The following is a 21,402-nucleotide window of genomic DNA, read 5'->3' on the forward strand; positions in this document are numbered from 1 at the left end:
TTTAGCAATGGGTCAGAAGTGCAGGATTATTAAGACTATTTCCTCTGAAGCAAGCATGAGGTAACAATTAAAGTGTTTTCTGAACACCTAAATAAACTGGGGTAACCCAATTCTAGCTGTGGAAGGAATCCAACTTCTTTTCTTCTTTGGCAGAAGGTTTTTCTGCTTTAACAATCAGCCACTTGGCAAAAAAAGTAGTCATCTAATAGCCACAAGTTCTCCACAGTGGAATAGAGCATTTTTCTCCTATGAATACTATTCTTTTAATATTCAGGCAGCAACAGCCTTCCCAAGATCCATTTGCAGCGTCCCAAAGTGTCCCATAAGCTTCTATGGCCATTAGTATCTGTCAGAGATTCAACTCAGACTCCAAAAAAATGAAACATAACTACCTTATTTCAGACAAATTAGGCTATTCCATGCACTCTTTTTGCTGGATACCAACAGGCCCTGCCTATAAACAAGTTCTTTCTTCCACAATTCTCTCTCAAATACAGTTTCACAGCCCTTCCAGAAAGAAATGGCTTGAGCTCATGTTTAACATTCTAGCTAGTAGCTTGGATCAAGACAGTTGACAGACCTACTAAAGACAAATTAAGTGCCTTCAACAATCAACAAAAGTGGCATTAAACAAAGTTTTTGCTACAAAATTTTCAACTTGATTTAATTCATTCTGTGGTGAAGAGTTTCCCCTTAAACTTGTACAAACCAGTGGAGCCAAGGAAGAAAAAGCAGTAAGAATTCATCTTAATACTGAACTGGAATCTAGAAGCTGTTCAATTTTTTTTTTTTTTAAGTTTGTGACATTAGAAGAGACCATTCTAGCAATCAGGAACCACACTTTTTGAATTTGCTGGCACATAGAGAATGGTTTGGACTCATGGCCTGTAGCTAGTCTGAACTGCAACATGGTTAGAAGATCCAGAGATGCTCATCTCATACTCAAAAGTGCCCTTGCTGCTCTAACCAAGCTTCTCACAGGAAGAGAAAGGACAAAAGAAGCAAAACATTTGTCCAGATGTCTCACAGACCCAAAGCTGCAAATGTGCCCTGTACTTGCCAAGGACTCCTTAAAGGGCAGCCCATGCTCACAGGCTTGTGAGCAGTCATAGAAAGCTAAGCCCCTTGTACAAGGGGTATTAAAATAGATTGTCATCTTCTTACACTCCATAACTCCTGCTCTTCTGTCATGTTGGTGCTTGGCTGGCCACTCACTAAGCTAGTTGACTAATTTCCATCGATCCCGTTTCCAGCAACATCAGATCCCAAACAGCACAAACTCTACAGCCAGGACAGAGAACCTTTTTAACTTGTTATCACATAAGCAGCAACTCCAAGAACATCTACTTTCCTCTAACTGTATTGTGAACAAGGGATCTTGTTCAACTTCCACCTTCTGGTTGCAGGCACTTTCCCAGTCTGTTGATATTTATTGCCTCCTGGCAGCACTGGATTCTCTGTCTTCAAAGAATGCCACAAATTCCTAGCTTCTCCAAGTTCTAGTGCTTTTCTTTTCTATCTCCTCCTGAAATGATGTTTTAAACATAGCCTTGAAGCAGATTAAGTTAATTGATAACTGATGCCAAGACTGTAATTTGCAGGTGCGCTATTTCCCACATTTTAGAACGCACATGTACTGGTTACGTGAAGGTGTAAAACTATAACAACGTTTTGCAGAAAAGAGAACAAGACCTAAGTAGCCCTGGAGATAAAGGGCTCAATGGGCCACAGTGGCCAAACACTGCTGAAGTCTATGGCCAAGTTTGGTATGTTTTTTGAGCTATTTTTAATCCCTCTGCTGATTTTTCCAAGCACAAAAATTTAAAACATTCATGTACTCCCATACTTGAAAGTCTGAGTTCAAAGTACATCTATTATGGCATTATTAATGTGTATAGTATTATGTTTTGCTTTATTCAAATACTGATGACTTCACAGCACTTCTGATTAACTGTTAAAGCAAAAATACAATACGGTCTGAAGGTTAGCTCAGGCAGCATTTTGTGTTATGCTAACCACTCTTCCTCAGAGAAAACTCTTGTGTTGAATCCAATACAACACAATATTCAGCTATTCAAAATAATAAATTAGGGAGCAGATGAGCTTCTCTAGGTACGCTGGTGATAAAATGAAGATGAGGAAAAACGTGAGGTCTCTTCATCAGGGAACAGAAGACCTGGTTACCTGGAATATGGAGAAAGCAGAGGTACTCAACAACTTTTTTACCTCAGTCTTCACTGGCAAGTGCTCCAGTCACACCACCCAGGTCACAGAAAGCAAAAGCAGGGACTGGGAGAACAAAGAACTGCCCACTGCAGGAGATGAGGTTCAAGACCATCTAAGGAACCTGAGGATGCACATGTTCATGGGATGAAATGCATCTGCAGATCCTGAGGGAACTGGTGGATGAGGTGGTTAAGACACTATCTGTCATAACTGAGAAGTTACTGCGGTCTAGTGAAATTCCCACTGACTGGAAAAGGGGAAACATTCCAAGGTCCTGCATGTGGGTTGGGGCAGTCCCAAGCACAAATAACGGCTGGGTAGAGAATGGATTGAGAGCAGCCACGAGGAGAAGCCTTTGGGGGTACTGGTGGATGAGAAGCTTGACATAATCTGGTAATGTGCGTTCAGAGCCCAGAAAGCCAACTGTGCCCTGAGCTGCATCAAAAGGAACAGGGCCAGCAGGGCAAGGATTCTCTCCCCTACTCTATTCTTGAGACCAACCTGGAAGGCTGTGTCCAGCTCTGGTGTTCTCCAGCATGAGGAGGACATGAACCTGTCGGAGCAGGTCCAGAGGAGGGCCGTGAAGATGATCAGAGGGCTGAAGCATCTCTCCTGTGAAGACTATGATGGCTGAGACAGTTGGGGTTGCTGAGGTGGTGAACAGAAGGCTCTGGGGAGACCTTAGAGCACCTTCCAGTACCTAAAGGGGCTCAAGAAAGCTGGAGAGAGAATATTTACAAGGGGATGTAGGGATAAGGACAATGGGGAATGGCTTTAAACAGAGAGGGAAGGTTTAGATTAGGTATTAGGAAGAAATGTTTTACTTTGAGGGTAGGGATGCTCACAGAAGCTGTGGATGCCTCATCCCTGGCAATGTTCAAGGCCAGGTTGGATGGGGCTTTGAGCAACCTGGTCTAGTGGATGGTGGCTCTGCCCATGGAACAAGATGACCTTTAAGGTCCCTTCCAATCCAAACTATTCTTTGATTCTATAATTTATATTAATATATACTTAATCATGCCCAATTTATTTCAAAGTTATAAGTGCCAGGCTAGTTCCTTTGAGCATTCCTACTGCACTGATATAACTGACACACTTGCACTAATCTCCCCACAATATATTTATGTGTATTTAATACTGCTACCATGGGATTCCTGGCATTTCAGTACTTCAGTCCTCCCGAGATCAAGAGTACTTTTGATGTCAGGCAATATCTGCCTCTAGATCAAAGGCTGCACTACTGAATATGGCTTTAAAATAAAGTTTCTAAGTTCTTATACTTGTCAAGAGTAAACTCCACACCTAAAAATAAAAGCAAAGCAAAAAGTCTGAAATAGTTATTTTTTGTCAATTTTTATTTAGAAAACTTTTTAGAATCAGCAGGCAGAAAAGATTCCCAGCAAAACTATTTCATAAGGCCCCAGCATCCAAATGCCTGTAACAGAAAAACATACTGTACCACCACCTCAGTGAGACTATTTATGACAGTGGGCAACAGGGCCAAGAAGCAGTAGAGGATTCACGTATTTAATACAGTTATCTAATAAAATTAAGACACTGAAGTCAAATGTCCCTGCAAAAGCAGTGGATATGGCAGTGCAGTAAGACTGGAAGTGGGGATTATTTTAACAACATGTGATGAACAGAACAGGGAACTGATCTGGTTTTAATAATTTTGCTACAGAAGAAGACCAGTCAATGTATTAAAATGATTGCACCAGAACAGCTGACAGAGAGCAGCGAGGTAGCGTGAAGTCACAAAAGCTGCAGCAGAGTGCAGAAATAAGCAGGCAGAGCACAGTAAGGGATGTGCTCGGACCTCCTGGAGAGGGCTCTAATCCTCACTGCCTCTGTGAAAGAAGTGAAGAGCTTCACTTTTTGACAGTTAACAAACACTCAGCACCCCTAATAGCAGTCTCAGTCCCATTACGAATAAATAGGTTTCAGTATGATCAGCTCTATTGACAAGATATGCTTGCTGATTAGTTCACTTACTCAAATTAGTTCAAAGATCCATTTCAGTTTCTCCTGGAAAATAAGTGACAACCTCAGTTGAAAGAAATTAAGATGAAGACAGAGCAAATTCTAAATAAAGCTGCCCTGCTTTACTTGGACAGTAGAGTCATACTACATGCCCATACTATTGTTGACTCCATCATAAGGAAACTATCTATTAAATTACAATAGTCAGAAAAGAGTATTACTGTGTTAGCAATGGGAAAATTTCCATGGAAATAGTCAAAGCTGAATCATCTGCTGAAACTGAAGAAAAATTACAACATCTGGATACTTAGAAAGGTCCCTGAAGATAAATCAAACTAAAATCTGTTGAAAATAAAAACAGTTTATCAGAACCCTTAAAATACATCAACTTCACTTGACACTCAGTTACAAACACCCAGGCAAAACTGCGTAAAATGAGCAAAACAAATTGGAGAGAGTATCCAGACTTTAACATAAATGAGCCCAAAATATTTTCTAGGAAACCAGGGAGACAAGCCTTAGCAAGTTTGCAATTGGCCAGCACGAGTGAACTGAAACAAAAAACTTGAGCCAGGGGGTGTGGAAATCTAGAGAAGAAACTTAAGACATAGCTACTGCGAAAGCCAGCTGAGGGGATCAGTCAGCACTTGGGCAAGACTGGACACCTGCTGCACCACAGAATGGAAAAACACAGTCAGAGGTCCAGGCTGAGAGACTTCACGAGAACTGCCTGCTCAGTGGTCTCCAACACCAACACAATGCTGTCTTTTGCAGCATCCCTCTGCTTAATATCTAGAAGTCAGATGTTTGAGTGACGGCTCCCAGCACAGAAGTCTGCTAGCTATGAAATCAGGGAAAGGGAGGGACATTACTGAAATGAAGACCTCATGTTAAGTACTGTAATTAGTGAGGACAAGGTGCTACAATCAAGTGCAGAAACAAGAATGGTGGTCACTACTAAAGCACATACTTCATTAAGTGATCTCAGTCAAGTGCAGGCATATAGTTTTTCCTGATCAAATAACCTTCCTTTAATTTTCATTATAAGATTATACCAGAACAATTCTTCAATGTCTGCACAGGACCAATGACCTAAATATGAACTCTGCAAATTAAGTATGAAACTATTAGATTCTGACTTCACTGGCATATAGAGATCTTCTACAGAGTGCTTGCTACTTTCTCCTGTAGCTAGGGAATGCAGCACAAATTTTGTAAAACCCTAATTAGTTCAAATTAATGTCTAAAATTTCAGTGTCTAAAGGGCTGCAAAATTTACATTTGCTAGTATTTGATAATATAATAGATTTCAACATTTGCTTAATTTTACTGCATTTCTTCCCTGTGTATAACAACTTCCCCATCCCTCAATCTCACCACTTCTGTGGTCAGAAAGAGGCTTACCAGGGAAAGAAGAAAACCTTTGTAGGTCACTACATCCCTCTGCCTCCTCCCAATGACCACCTCCAAAATCCTACAGCTCTGGTTCATCCAGAGGGCCCCCAAGACTGAGCCTGCTCTCCTGCAGTCACTGGTTCCAGCCACCCAAGCATGCTCTCAAGGTGCTGCAAGCCCAGAGCAGCTCCTCCTGTAGCCCTTCTTTTCACTCTCCTAGAAGTAGTGCTGCAGGAAAACCTCCAGGGAAAAGTTAAGATCTTGTTACGACTGACTCATACAATATACGTTCCAGAGCAGCACCGTTCTGTAGTGCATTACTGAAAAGAGTGCCAGTTTAGGACACGTTGATCCAAGCATGCTCAACTTAAAGTGAGCAGAAATAATGAAACTCAGCATCAAATGAAACATCATCTCTGTTTTTTCAGCATTTACTAACAAAAAAAAAGCGCCATTTTTCTATCTATAAGTTTACCTAAGTTTCTCTTCAAAGTTCTCTGCCATTGCTTATCTGCTTTGATATAACTGATACTGCTTCATCAGAGCACCTCCAGATCACAGTTTAGGTTTCCAATCTGAGGGAAGGAATTGCACCCTATTCAGTTATGAAACTGCATAATTATTCAGTGTCTTACTGAGGGTTTAGTTCACAGTTAAATTCCCTCATTACCATTGCCTGAGCATGTTAAATCCTTTTAGCACTCATGTATGTGCATGCACCAAACTGAGAACCTGTATACTCCTACCACCTTTTTAATTTCAATCCATTTTCATTTCTTGCTTTCAGCTGGCCTACTGAGTTGTTCTCAAGTACTATTAACTTGTGAATACTGCATAGAAATGAACTTAGTACTGTAGTTCAACTACCATGACACTTCTTGCCCCTTCTGCATTCCATTCAACATTAAGCTTCTAGGTGTACTCAGAGGGAAACAACCACAAAAATAAGAAAGATGCAGACAGACCAGAAAGGGTCCAAAGGAGTGCCACAAATATGATCCCAGTGCTGGAGAACCCAGCCTGTGAGGAAGAACCGAAGAAGTTAAGTCTTTTCTCCCTGGAGAAGAGAAGGTTCAAGGGGAGCCAACCCTCATCACAGTATTCCAGTACCTTTAGGTAGTGTAGGGCAGCTAAAAAGAGGACAGAGGTTGTCTCTTCACAAGGAGACACATGAAGGGAACAAGAGGCAACAGGTCCAAGTTGCACTGGGAGACATCTCAATACAAGATGTTTTTGCCATGAGAACAATCATTCACTGGAACAACCTCCCCAGGGACACAGTGTAGTCCCCATCACTGGAGGTTTTCAAGATGTGATTGGACAGAATGCTACATTATCTCACCTAGGCTCCCTTTCCCACATAGCTTGGACCAGATGATCTTCTGAGGTCCCTTCAAACCTAGAATGCTCTAGGATTCAACGATTCTGAGCCTAAGAACAGCTCAATCACATCCTGTAGCAGGTTACCTCAGAAAAGAAGTCTCATTTGATTTCTGCCAGTTTTATTGCAGTACGGTTATTTCAACTTTCAGCATAATCTGAAAATTAGTTTCTAATGCCAAGCTCTACATAAGCTACAGCAGTTTTATTAGTTTCCCATATCTTTACCACTCTCAGTTTCATGTAACTATTAGGAGAACCCATTACAAATATAATCTCTTTTTGCAGTGCTTATACCTGCTCTTTCGTGTCTACTCCTTAAGAAGTTTCCTATTTTACTGAAATCTCCTGAACAGTTTATAAGGTTTCGATCTTGTCAAATTCAATTTGACAGCTAAAAGTTACAGATGTACAGATCTACTGTAAAAAGTCACTTTTGTTAAAAAAAATAACCAAGCTTAAACAAATCACGTTGCTGATGTATCAGTGCGTTCCATTCTCCCATTCTCAGCTCAAAAGTAAAATTCTCATTCCCCACCAGCAGGGCCTGAAACAATTCCCATAGCCCATTATGTATAATATGGCCACTAAATAGTTCAAACACCAACTGACCAAATTGAAGGTAAAGCTCCTGCAACCACAAGAGGTGTCATTACTTCACCAACTGGTGCTCTGACACTTCAGAGATTGCAATAACCCTGGTCAGCCTTTATGTGCAGGAAGTTGTATGTGATCAAGATTGTAGTGATCATCAAGAATAATTGAAGTACTAAAACTTTCTAAACTTTATGTTTGAAAATGCTGACTGCCCTGCCTTCAGTTCTGTACACAGAGAAGCAGATATTAAAGACCTAAAATTAGTGCAATTAAGCTGTTTAAATTTACCCCAACAGCAAGACTGAAGGGTTGTTGCGCCCCCTTTGACATAAGCTACGGAAATAATCATTCAAGTTTACAGCCTTTTTAACACATTGAGACACTTCCTAACAAGTCCAAATATTTACTCCTCTCATATCCTCTCCCTATGGTTTACACCCAATAGATGGATTACAGAATTAGATCAGGATCAGAAATACCGAGACCAGTTATACATATCTGATACAGATAGCATGCTTCAACAACACACCATATAACTAAAAGCTCTTACATGGCATTTCTTCTGTCCCTAGAAAACAGATGCATTACTGACAACTTACAGACAGAAAACAAATTCCTTTTCTAAAGGAACTGTCAGTCACTGATAGCTGACAATAAACATACTTACACTGCAAAATAGCTAAAATTGTTCTAGTAAGGTCATATGTTCTACAGCAAGGACAGTATTACATACCTTGTGCAAGCATGTTAAACTCCAAGAACAGTGCTATGTGATAAAGCTCCATAGCTTCTTCAGCCCTAGTCATGTTTAGTTTTCCTGCTACAAGAGCCTGAACTTCGCTTAAACTGCCCACTGAAGGACTGGAGTGCAAAACCGAAAGGTCCACCACATCTGTATACATACAGTTCAAAATGACCTTAGCATATTTTTTTGGTATGATAGATTCATCCAATATAATTCTAGTTGGAGTTCGTAGAGTTCGGTCTGTGATTTCTTCACCAGTTCGTATCCTCCTCTGCAGCAAGTGACGAAAAAACGGAGATCGTGATGAAATAATAGCTTTATGAGCTCTGAGCTCTTCATCTAGACAGTTCTGACTTCCACCAAAAGTTTCAACTAAGTCAGAATTGGATGAAAAGCTAAGAACCACATCGTAGTAGCACATATAATCAAACAGTGCGCGCATGTCAACATCTAAGGAATTCGGTGTTCCAAATTCTTCACTAAGCTGAACAAGAATATCAACATTTTGGAATCTTGAATCCTCCATTCCAAACTCTCCCGTATAAAGGTAGTGTAACAAAGCAGAAAACATAGGCATATCTATGCCAGCTGTGTTAATATCCATTATTATTTCTGCCCCATACTCCGGTGAGGAAGAAAGTAGCGTTTTAAAAAATGGACATCTTGCCGCCAATATCGCACGATGCACAGGAAAACAGGTTTCTTGAAATATTAAGTCTACATCAGTACAATATTTGTACTGATAAAGTTCAGCCATGTCTTTTTGTAGCGTCCTGGCTTCTGGTCTTGCCAAATTAGCTTGTAGATAAAGTTCCTTTAAGGCTGATGTTCCTTCGTATTCTTCTACTAATGCATTAACATCTCTGACATCCCAGCCCGAGAGGAGCTCGCGCATCTGCTTGGCGTGATCAGCAGACCGGCTCGATTTCCGACGCTTAATGAATTTCTTTTTGAGGGTGGCAAGGCCAGAGGTTTTCTTTTTCTTGTCTTGAGGCTTCTCATGGCCATGGTCAAGGCTATATAGCTTCGATTCACAGCCATAACCTTGATGAGAGTAGGATGATGTCCCTGAAAGTAAAAAGGAAAATGGAACACATTTATTCTTTAAATTTAAAAGGAAGGTCCATAACACCTAAATACCCAGCGTCTCTGAAAGTTACACAGTTTTTCCTCCTCTGCACGTCAGATAATTTGACAAGTTGAAAACCTGACTGAAGCATTTTCTGGCCATTAAGAACAAAACCGCTTTTTTTCCCCCCATCTACAAAGTTTATAGTTTGCTGGGTTTTGGGGTTGGATGTGGGTTTTTTTGTTTGGTTAGGTCATACTGTGGTCATAACATTAAAAGTGTCTTGTATTAACTTTTTAAACACTAGTATGATCTCAGTGAAATAGTAGGAAGGCCCTAGCAAAGTGTTTTTCAAATTCTGTTCTAGCATTAAGTGTCATTTCAACAAAAGCATACCTGGCATCAGACAGTTATAGTCATAAGAAAAAAAAAAAAAGAATGCAGTACCAAAACATTCAGGGAAACTGAGGAAAATTAATTACTTTCAGTGCAAATTTAACAAGAAAGTAAAAATCCTGTCATATGATAAGTAATACTGAAGTCAAACACATAAAATGGGCTCCTTTCCACAGAACTACGGGTGCTAATTTGTGCATAGACACCATCAAAAAGAATATGGAGAAGGGAAGTTTTATTGTATTAAGATTTCCTATAATTATTTTTCTCCTCAAAAATCATTTATAGGGAAGTTATGTTATGAACCAAACATATAATGAAACAAAAACCAAAAATGGATTCCCCTCAAGATAATGTGTTACATACCTGACCTGTTCTGCTAAAGGAGCCTTTGCTGACTGCCAGTTTGAGCCTAGCTGCATATACACTAACACTGATAGCAATTTAGTAAGAAAAAAAAAAAAAGAGCCAGAATCTGCAGCTCAGCAAGTAATGGAAAACCAAAGTAATGTTTTAGTAAAAAAAGTAGTTAAAAACCATAGTTTCAATGTGAGAGTCATACTTCTTTTTAAGGGTTATTTTCTAATTTACGTTTATTTACAGGAACTTTACATTTTAAGCTAGATGGTGAAGAGCCTCAGATATGACAACAAAAGAAGAAAGTACACAAACCAAACTCCTACTTTTGGACCAAAGAAGAAACAAGAAGAAAACATTTGCAAATGGTACACAGCTCAATAACAGTTTCATCTGAAATAGTATTTGTCCATTTTCTGTCAGGAATAGTTAACATGTTTCCATTAGTACATTTGTGTAGCTTCTCTACTTGTTGCCTTTTTTTATCATTTTTAAGCTCAAAGCACATCCAGGGTGTTTGGGGCCTTTTACAACTTGTTCTATCATGGCACTCTCCCAGTTCCACTTATTTCAGGTAGATTTGCTGTGATAATGTTTTGCAATGCTATTTTGACAGTGATGTTGTGGGCCAGCCTGTCAAAACACAGTGCTTTTAGTTACCACATTATTTCAAATAACTATTTCTTGAACTTTGAAAGACACAGGAATAATTTAAAGTTGTATTTGAGAGCATGACAACTGTAGCAATCTTAAGATTTCTGTAAATTGTGTTATTGTTTAAGCCTCAATAACTGTAAGAAAACTCACACAGTGGCTTTTATGCTGAGCTAATTAAAACTCCCACAAACCATGCAACACAGTGGTTTTATGATTCATCTAATAGTGAAAACTCTGGGAAGGAACTTTGCTTTATTTGAGGAAAGACATCTAAGCTACATTAAAATTTGCTTAATCATGCAACATGTTATTAATCATATTGAAATTTCAAGATATGAAAAAATATCCATTTAAATGAAAAGAACAGCAGTAACTCAAGACAACTTCAACAAGGAGATTGTGCTGCAAAATGCACCATAAAAATTCCTTCCACATGCTATACTAAATATGAAAATGAAAAAGTAGAGATTCAGCCTCCTGCTGATAGAGACTAAGTCTAAAATTTCTACTTCATTTAAAGAGTTTCGATTACATATCACAATAAAAGTTTAACTACACTTTGGTCACTCTATAATGACAGATTCTGCTGCAAAAAACCATGGCAGCTCATTTCTTTTATTTTGCATTCTAACAGCAAATTTGAGTCTGCAGAACATTCTCTTACATTCTACTAAAGAAAAACTAGGACACCACAAGTTTCAATTTCTTTCTTCCCTGAAGGCTGCTCTGAGGTATTACTTGCACATGAATCACCACAAAATACTAAAACGCCATTCAAACCTCTGTGAGCCCTGAGCTACTTACAAGACTTGGCTCTGGAAGTACTGCAAACAGTGCTATTAACCCTTACAAATACATAAAACACTGCTACAACGGCACCACCACGCAACTGCTTTGTCAGAGGTAGAAATAGATGCACCAGCATGGCCTCTCTGGGTTCACAACAGCTCGTGGCTCCATATCCCTCAAAGAAAGAATCCGGAAGAGAACCTTTTTGACCTGCCTGTATTCCTTCATAAGGCAGCAGCATTAGAAGCAGGAAAAAAAATTATTCCCCACTTCTACACTAAAAGGCACCAATCTATTAAATATTGTTCAAAAGTAATAGCTACTTCATGCCCTTAGACCATGCCTAGCTTTGGACAGGTAAATATTTACCGAAACAGAAGACTACGCAGAGAAACTACATGGGCACTTGACAATGAAAAATGAGATCTGTTTAGTCCTTTGCATGCCCACACATTTGAAAATCTAAGTATAGAGCTCTATTTAAAAACAAACATCTTGAACAGATGTACTACCCTAGAAAATGGTGTGAAATCTTCCTCCTTAATGCTGTAGACAAAACAACAATGGGATGACTAGCTAAGCTTTCGCTAGAACAAAAGTATTTCTTTACAATAAGTGCACTACACCACTTTTACTGATTTATCTGCTCTTCATAAACTGTAAGCAAGTTCAGCATGAAGTCAACTAACAATAAGAGCTCATACTATGAAACTACTGTGCTTTGCCAGATCAGTTCTTAGCTTTTAGTGTTCATCCTACACTTACAATGTAAAATGGTGCAGTGCTTTAACGGTAAAGCAGCATGTCTAAAACAAACCCACAGGCCTAAATCCAGTTTCCAGGAATAAGAAAACTAAATTATGCAGATATTCTAACTCTATTCCCCAGTTCTACTTCAGCAGTAAACAGATGTAATGCCTTCCACATAAGAACCCCCCCAAAATGTAAGAAAAACACCAAAACACAAAATCCCCAAACCTATAGAAGCTGATATAACATTAAGACAAGTGATGGAAACCTCAGCTATCAATTTTAGGATACATCTCTTTTTTACAGAGACAGCTATACAAACCTATCACCCAAACAAAAATCAAAATGAGGAGGAGCCAAACGTCACAAAGCAGGAAGCAGAGATGTACACGTGTGATGGAAACACTCGTGGAACCCCATAATATCAAAAGATTTCAGCAAGAATTGTACCCAGACCACTTATCTGCCTTGCCTAAGATGAGACAAGTATATGCTTTTAGGTCTTCTTCAAAAAGAGGCTCAACCACAATTTTCCATAGGCAATGGGGGTCAGTAATTTATTGTGACATAATATGTCTCTATTTTGAGTTTAATAACGAAGAGTATCAACTAAACCTTCCACATATGATGTTGAAAGTTTATGGGGAATTAATGAAGCCTTTGGAAATCTCTCCTCTTCAAATCTGTTTAAAAGGTGTTTCAGCATGCAGATCTGCCTGTTTCCAGGCCTGTAAGGGTTTCTCTTCACTCAATATAGTGGCAGATTAAAAAACATCAAGACATATAATAAAAACATTTTAGCTCTGATTTTTAGCAAGTTACATGTAAACTGGGGCAAACCTATTATTGTTAGCTACAATACACTGAAAATCCATAAACCCTTAAGGGGAACTTTACAGCACAGATAGACATGATGTTAGTACTAAGTTCTTCTCTGACATGCTATGACTGCACACATGGACGTTTTTGCCCAGAGCATGGGTCCTTAAATGTAACAGTTTGTGGCCTGTCCTCTACAAAGATCTGAGTAAGGAGTGCCACAAAAGCTGAGACAAAAGAGAAAATTTACAAACCAAATCTGTTTTTCCTCTGCTAAAGATATCACTGTGCTTTCAATGGTGATTAAAAAAGAAGTAACACTGAATATCAATAACTACTTATTCAGTGTTGCAAGCTGAGGCATAAAGGAGAAAGGCATTTATAAACTATTGATGTTATTTACTGCTAAGATCCTTCTTCAGGCTGTCAGGGTTGGTTTTTTTAAAGGAATATTTATCTTCTCAAAAACTGCCTTCTTTTAGATTCATAATGCAACTATTTATTATTTATAGTGTGACAGTACTTAGATCTCCACCGAGGTCTTTCTGTACTAGACTGAAAAACACAAAGGTAATGCCTGCCCCAGTTATGACTGGAATAAAGAAATAATGTCTTAAGGGCCCTTCAACTCATGTTTCTGGCTAAGCAAGGTTCTTGCTTGTAAATAATACTGTTAGGACAGTAAGTACCTCCATTCCCCATTTAAAGGCACGGGAAAAGGAGGAAAAGCTGTCTTCAAGACTGTTTGTTACTTTAACAGGTTTATTATCAGAGACATCCCTTCTAGCAATAAGGAACTAATTCACTTGGACACAATGCCAATACTACAATGAATAATGATGATCAAGAGTTTTATATGCTCTAACACAGTTTCACAGAAAATCTGAAGAAGAACAGAAAATGGTAACAGAAAGCAACTGCTCAAACCAGGAAAACTAGCATGCAAGGTTTAATTATAAAAACCCCTTTATTTTATTTAAGTAACCTGGCAACTGTTTACCAGCAAATGGCAGATCAACCCATCGCATACATAGGCCAAACAGATGGACAGGACCAAATTTCATGCACGATTGAGTTTGAATGGATTCAAACTGGTGACCTAGAAAATAAAAGCTCTACACAACATTTCTGCAAGCAAATCAAATCCAGTGCATACACAATCCAGCAAGTCATTTATGTAAGTGACGAGATAACCGAGAAGAGTTACCTATGAATGTCTGTTGTGCCTGTGAATTTCCCCCTACCCTTGGGGAACACGAGTGAGGGTAGTTAGATGCATTAGCACCCATTTTCTTCAGTCACTCAGGCATTCCGCCTGCTGGCTCTTCAGTGTATAATCCCATAATCCTTTATAAATCTTCAATCCCAGGTCCAGCATTCTGTTCCTCCATTTCTGAAGAACAAAAACACCAATTAGGTACTTTGCTGTTTGTTCGTCAGTAGGCATTATGCAATTTAGATAAAATAAATTAAGCTTCCAACACACAGTACTTTCATAAAATAAAACCTTTAACGCTTTCAAGATCGCCTTTTATTTAAAGGATTTTAAACCAATATCAAAAATACTTTTTTCCCCATGATGACTTGCAATTTTCCAAACCATTCACCAATCAGTATGATAAATTTGTAACACAGAACAGGATGGCTATCAACCTTTCAGCTAAGAAACCTTCAAGCAGAAGTTGGTCTAGACTAGATATGCTCCTTTGACTATTACCAAGAAAGACTTTTCATACATGTTTATATATATTCCCACAATGTTAAAAAATCCCAAATTGAATTACACTGATTGAGAAAGCAAAATAAGCCAATCCCATTGGAGGTTACACCATTATCACTGTTTTCAGCTGCATTTTTATTTCATAACATTTACATAGTTCTCATTCAGTACTGCTTTTCAAATTTAGGCTTGAAAATACATAAAAGTAGGTTAGAAGTAAGTTTATAATAGTAAAAATTAGGCATTTAAGCATTCACTGAATGTTTTTATTAGGCATTTGAAAACATTTTAGGAAGTCAATTCTGAGGTAATTCCAACAAGGATTCATTGCTAAACATACAACAAGCACATCCTAATTTAGTCCTATGTTGGCAGTGTTAAACTATTAATACTGCAAAATGAAAGTTACCACATGAAGAAGTGCTACTGTCAACTGAACTGGTGTGCCCCCTTCAAAAACACAAACATGCAGATAGGAGAGTGATACAAAGGTAAAGTCTATACTAAGAATTTTTTTGACTCCACTGGTCTAGCAACCACAGTGGTAGCGGACCAAGGACTGGACGTGATGATCTCGGAGATCCCTTCCAACCCAACTGATTCTATGATTCTACGAATATTGTGAACATGTAGATTAAATTGTTCTGTACTGTCACAGGTGCACCTGTATTTGCTATATGCTCCCAAATTGATCTCCTTTCTCAGAACATCTCTGGCATGTTAAATTGGCCAAGAAAGTGACCTGCAAAGGCATGTGTTCCATGGAAGCTGCAGCACTGTTCCAGTCTCCTCTCCTTGTGTTAATACTCTATTTCTGGCACGAGGAGTTTGGAAGAGGGAGTTACTGTGACACTGCAGAGGCGATTCTCAGTGCAGAGGCACATCTGGCCTCCCTTAGTCAAGAAGGGCAGTATACAGTGCAGATCCTGGGGAGCAGAAAGTGAGAGACAGGCCATGAAGAAAAAGGCTGCAAATTGCTGTAGGCACAGAGGTGGGGGGAACAAAAACCCCAGGATTTAAGGGCTGACTACATGAAGAGGAAGAGTTGAGAAGGGTTTGAAAACCTGGCTTACAGATGTGGTTATTCACACAAAGGCAAAACACAGGTGTGGGACTGAAAGAAGATAAGAGTGCATGATTTCCATCTATCTGATGCCTTAGCACAAGCTTCCTAAAAAGCATACCTTTTGGCATTTATGGTCTATGACACCCGATGTTTTCAAAAAGCAGCTACACTATGTGACACTAGACATGATATACAGGCAGAATCACTGCTCTGGAGAGCACATAGCCCAGGTTGGCCTCACACAGCTGCAGGCTGCTCTTCACCAGTGGAATTCTGCTAAGGCAGGAGACAACCATAACATCACCACCCTACACCCAGGCTTGTAAATGAGAGCGGTGGTGCTCCCATGTCTGCCCTCCCTAGTGAGGTGGCCAGGTCACCTCAACTGCATACAATCCTGAACTTGTCTCCACACAGACTCAACTTGCTACACATCAGGAAACAAAGGTAAAAAACATCCCACGTGATTAGGAGCCTACTCAAGATGAAGACAGAACCAAAGCACATGTAAAACGGGCAGCATCGCACCAGCAAACACCAGTAAATCATCTCAGCAAACACAAGCTGTTGGATCAGTTCAGTCTTAGCCAATGCATGTACTCATTTTCTTCCTTGTGCAGAAATAAGTTAGCTATTTTAAGATAACTGAATCCATATGGATGCAGATCTCTTCTTCATATATGAAAAAAACTCTAGTGATTTAAGAAAAAACACTTAGAAAATAATTTCATTAAAACAGTGACACTCCAAGTGATTTGTGTACCCACCCAGAATACGTTCCTTAAATGTGGTGTCAATTTCCAGATAGAATTAGTTAAACCCAGGATAAATTTTGTGGAGGTAAGAGTCACCTTTCAGTCTGAATGCTAACTCTCACAAATAAAGGCCAGCAACCTGAGTAGATATCCCAACAACTTCCCTTTTCTCAGCTAAAAATTGGACTTTGTTCATTTGGACTTAAGTCCTGGAATAATGCCACTGTTATTCCACCTTCCTCTTCTGCATTCAGCTGTGGTGTGATAACTCATCTATTAGATGTCTACTAATAGTTTTCAGTTCTTTCTGACACAGGAAAGAGCCCAGGAGCTAAGTAAAAGAGAAGAAAAAAAAAAGTCTCGGGGCTTTTTTTTTTTCCCCTGAGCAACCACTCAGTATACCTAACCAAGTCTCAGGTTTGAAGTTAATACCTTCCACCTCCTTCCACTTGGCAACAAGTGTGCCCCAAAAGATGGAAGGAATGCGATCAAGTTATACATGCAACTGTTCAATACCACTAGCACTCAGTGCTTGAATTTGCAAACCAGGAATTAACTGAAAAAGAACATCATAAAAGGTTCCTGAAATACATGATATAGAAAATAATTTTATTCAGAGGCTTTCCACAACAACATTGTTACACATTAAGCCCAAGTGAGTATCACGCAGAATGAATTCACTCACTACATTTAAAATATGTAACTTCCACACACTGCTTGGTCATGCATGTGCAGGCTAATTTCTTGAAAGTCTTTTGCATCTTGAATTCAAGTGTGTTGTAATTTGTAATAGTGTATTGAGACCTACAGCTCATAAATGATCATAGCTTCAGTTCCAGTACTGTCCTTAACCTCGTGTATCAACTGAAAGCAAAATTCTTGTATTTTTAAATACATCAATAAATTTACAAGCTACTATTGTATAACCCATGTTGTGTTTCCTAAACAAATTTAACTGGCACCCGTGATGAACTCAGTCCTGAAGGAAGCCCTGCCTTCTTTTCATTCTCATATTCACTTTTCCTATTTTGTTTGTTCTGTCCCAAATATTCTGTGGACCAGACAAATTGACCCACGTTAAAACCAACCTAAACAAAATCTTTAAACATTATCAGTCACCCCAATTTTTTTGTTATGACATCAAGTGCATACTTGCACTAGCACAGGTGGAAAAAAAAAGAACAAGAAAATAAGCCAGTAGAGTAGGATTGCATCTTTTGACAGTAAAGTGTATTTAAACCAGTCATGGAATTAGGTGCCTTTTTTTGTTTGGTTTGTTTTAATAGTGTCTGCTTCAGCCTCTACACCAAACCTAGCCTACCTGAACAGACGTCAGTCTAGCACATAACCTGCTGAGTTTAGTACGAAGGTCAATACATCTCAGTTACTGCAAAAATGCCAAGTCAAGAATGCTGTTTCCCCATGGTGATAGACAGTTGTAAAAGGAAATGAACATATAAAGAAATAACTCCAAACCACAAACAACTACATCTTTAGCTGCAAAATGATAGACTTCATCTTTCCTTGCAGAAGCTATCCTGCATACCAAGAACTTCCCTACTTCAGCTTATCTGAAGAATTTTTTAAATCACATTTTAGCCTCAGAATATAGTAACAAAATTTTGTTTAAAAACTATCATCAGGTGAACATTTTCTTACCTTTTTATTAAAAGTTTGCATGCATCCATGTAAGGATTATCAAAACGAAACTCAATTCAACATCTGTTGACCTACTGAAACGGGACCTCTTGTTGAGAGCAGCGATAAAAGCACAGATGTGCTTTATGTACATACACAGGTACACAGGAAAAAACTTAAACTATGTCAAAGCTTGCTTAAAAAAGCCTGTACTGCAGAAAGAGTATATGAAGTTTGTTATATGAAACCAGAAAGCTTTAGAAGCTAAAATTACCATCCCAAATGCCACAAAAAGCACAGAAGTGACTTTCAGATTATACTGATACTCAGAATAGAATTTAAAATAAGCACAAATCTAGTTAAAAGTTTCAGCATCTGAAATAAGTATTGAGAGGACTGAGAAATTTATCACATTGAACCTAAAATCCTAGGAACCTAAGACTTGCAACTGAAGTATCTGGGCTGACAGCCAGGAATTCCTGGATTGGGAATTTTGATTTAACAAAAAGTCTGTGTACAAAATAGACATCAGGTAACAGTGACACTTTTTTTACAGTCATCACACAATATAAATGTTTCATAAAATTTCCTGTAGTCCACTGGAATCCAATTAATATAAAGGGCAAGGTGGAGAGTGCTACAACATGTTTTACAGCCAAAATAATTTGGCTCTTCCCTGTAAGATTTTAAAAACTTTTTTTATTTCTTTTGGAGTTGCTGTCATAGGATTATGAAATAGCATAATACTAAAACCAAAGTAGGAAATTATATCAAGTACATGCACATACTTGTACCAATATGGTATTTCAGGTTTTCATTTTACTTAACACATTTTAAATTTACTATGAGTAAATGACAACACAAGCATCACAAGTGTACCTTATTCATGTTTGCTTAGATTTTTATCTAGACCAAAAATGCTATTTATTCTATTTTGCCCCAACAGCTCGTTTCAGGGAAGTAAAACCATAATGCAAGATGAGATGACAAGACCCAGCAATAAACTGGTACATTGGGTTTGGGGGGTGGTGAGGGTTGTATGCATGTCTTTAAAAAAAAAAAAATTCAAAAAATCAACTTTTAGAAGTACCAACTCCAGTAAGGAAACACATCAACTATATTTTAGCAAGGACAAGCCTATTTCCACAGAGATTAGGCAGATCAATAACTAAAAGAGAAAGAACTTCTGAGGGTGAACCCCTGCTAGTGTCCCGAAGGTACATCCCACCAGCTTGCCTTAACATCTTGATCCTGCCTCCAGCAGAGCCCTGAGCCATCACAAAGGGATTCAGGAACAATCCCATGGTCAGAATGACAGTTTTACAGTTCCCATCCACTGAGGAGTCTCCAAAGCCAGACCTGGCCATGCTGGTGATACTAGTGCAGTTACAAGCCAGCAACATCCAAAGGGGCAGGCACTTACAAATTAACACAAAGTTGTTTGTGGTTGGAGTTCCAACTGTTTGTTCAGATGTGCAATTAATATCTGCCTCATCTTTCTTACTATGCTACTGGAACGTGATTTTCCAAGGAAGAGGAGCTGACAAGAACTGAGTATTACCTGCCCTCACCTTCCTCTTCTTCCATGAACGAGGCACTCAAAAGAGGTACTGGCATACTCAGATTTTGCAGAGGCCATAGTTGCTGACCTCAGAAACATGTGCTAAAGGGTCGAATGCATATGGGACAGCATATGTAGTAGAAATTGTGTAACTGGCAAGTAATTCATTGCCCAAAGGAAACAACTGAAATTCTGAAGGATCAGCTGATTATCTAGACAGACACACGCAAATCTACTCAAAGCCTATTTTAACTCCTTTTTAGAATCCTATCAAGCAATCAACCCTTATCATTATTCAAAATTAACTGGATGATACAATAGTAAGATGCAACTGATAAGAGCTGAAAGGTTCTGGTTTGGATTAGTTCTGCACAAAATAAGGAATGGATAACATTCTTCATGATGTGGGCAAATGAATCTGTATTATTTCATGATTTACTGCAATGGAAAGAAAGAAAATCTAATAACCAAAATACCAGAACTTAAGCCATATCAGCAGTTACAGGCTCAAGAGGGCAAGAAAAAGCAGATATAGCTAGATTATGAAAGTGACTGTGTTGCTGAGTGCTTTGCTGACAATCATGTGTTCCAGCTATCACAAAGAACCCTTTCTTAAAGTTAAGCATGAAGTTTACTTTCTCTTTCACGAAGTACTATGCTTCTCCATTAAGAAGTTCTTTCAAAATGAAGGTGGCAAAACCACCACAGTAGTCCTGGCTTGTTATTTCTAGTGAGAATCATGGGACTGAGTTTTAGGAGGGAAAACCTAAAACAAACAACCTGTACTGATTTTCAACATAGTTTCTGAGGAATCATAGTGAAAATTAAAAGAATTACACTCGAGTAGCATGAAAATGTGTGCAGTCTTTAAGGTAAGTACATTTCAGAAAGTAAAAACATCGACAAGCGTTACATCAGGTGAAAAAACATGGAAAATACCCTCTTTTCAATGCTGTCTTTGCAAATAGTGTTCAAAGTAGGATTTCTGATAATCAGCAAAGCAATTCAGAGTGTGACTGAACATGTCACAGCCCAGAAGTAATTAAACAATGTCATCAACAAGGAGCGACAGGTCAAATCACTAACATGTGGAGTCATGGGACATCAACATATTTATATTCTTCTAAATACAAAAAAGTTTCAGCACCTAAAAAAATCCAAACACACAAAGCACACACAGACTAACTGATAGCCATACAATCCTGCACAGAATATACAGTTCCTCCCCAGCAACTTAAATGTTTTCACATACTGGCAAACAAATTTTAAATTTTGATCTCTCTACATCAGTGATCCTTCCAGCTGGTTGCAAAACACATTAATTTACCAGAAGTCTATTCTAATTGATAACATTCACATGAAAGACTTCACTAACATTCCTGAAGATGAATTCAAAACACTTCTTTCAGCCACATCAGCAAGAACTCATTCATTGCCCTCTAGGATTCTCTTGAAGTAAAATGACAGCATGTATTCATCAATGACTTTCGATTTGTTAA

At 38.7% G+C, this 21,402-nt stretch overlaps 1 protein-coding gene across 3 annotated transcripts in view; it reads right to left on the reverse strand.

The window, feature by feature from the left end:
* The window catches only part of BTBD7 (BTB domain containing 7), a 53,241-nt gene that overhangs the window by 18,926 nt on the left and 12,913 nt on the right, over positions 1-21,402 (reverse strand). For all 3 annotated transcript variants that reach the window (XM_027746096.2, XM_027746094.2, XM_027746095.2), the window contains exons 2-3: positions 14,371-14,556; positions 8,315-9,394 (exon numbers count right to left, since the gene is read on the reverse strand). In XM_027746096.2, the coding sequence (XP_027601897.1) occupies positions 8,315-9,394; positions 14,371-14,452 (1,162 nt within the window). In that variant the 5' untranslated portion in view covers positions 14,453-14,556. The remainder of the gene's footprint in view (positions 1-8,314; positions 9,395-14,370; positions 14,557-21,402) is intronic.

Source organism: Pipra filicauda, unplaced genomic scaffold (assembly GCF_003945595.2).
Source record: "Pipra filicauda isolate LSUMZ 115617 unplaced genomic scaffold, ASM394559v2 scaffold27_size4233163_pilon, whole genome shotgun sequence".
Classification (NCBI taxonomy): domain Eukaryota; kingdom Metazoa; phylum Chordata; class Aves; order Passeriformes; family Pipridae; genus Pipra; species Pipra filicauda.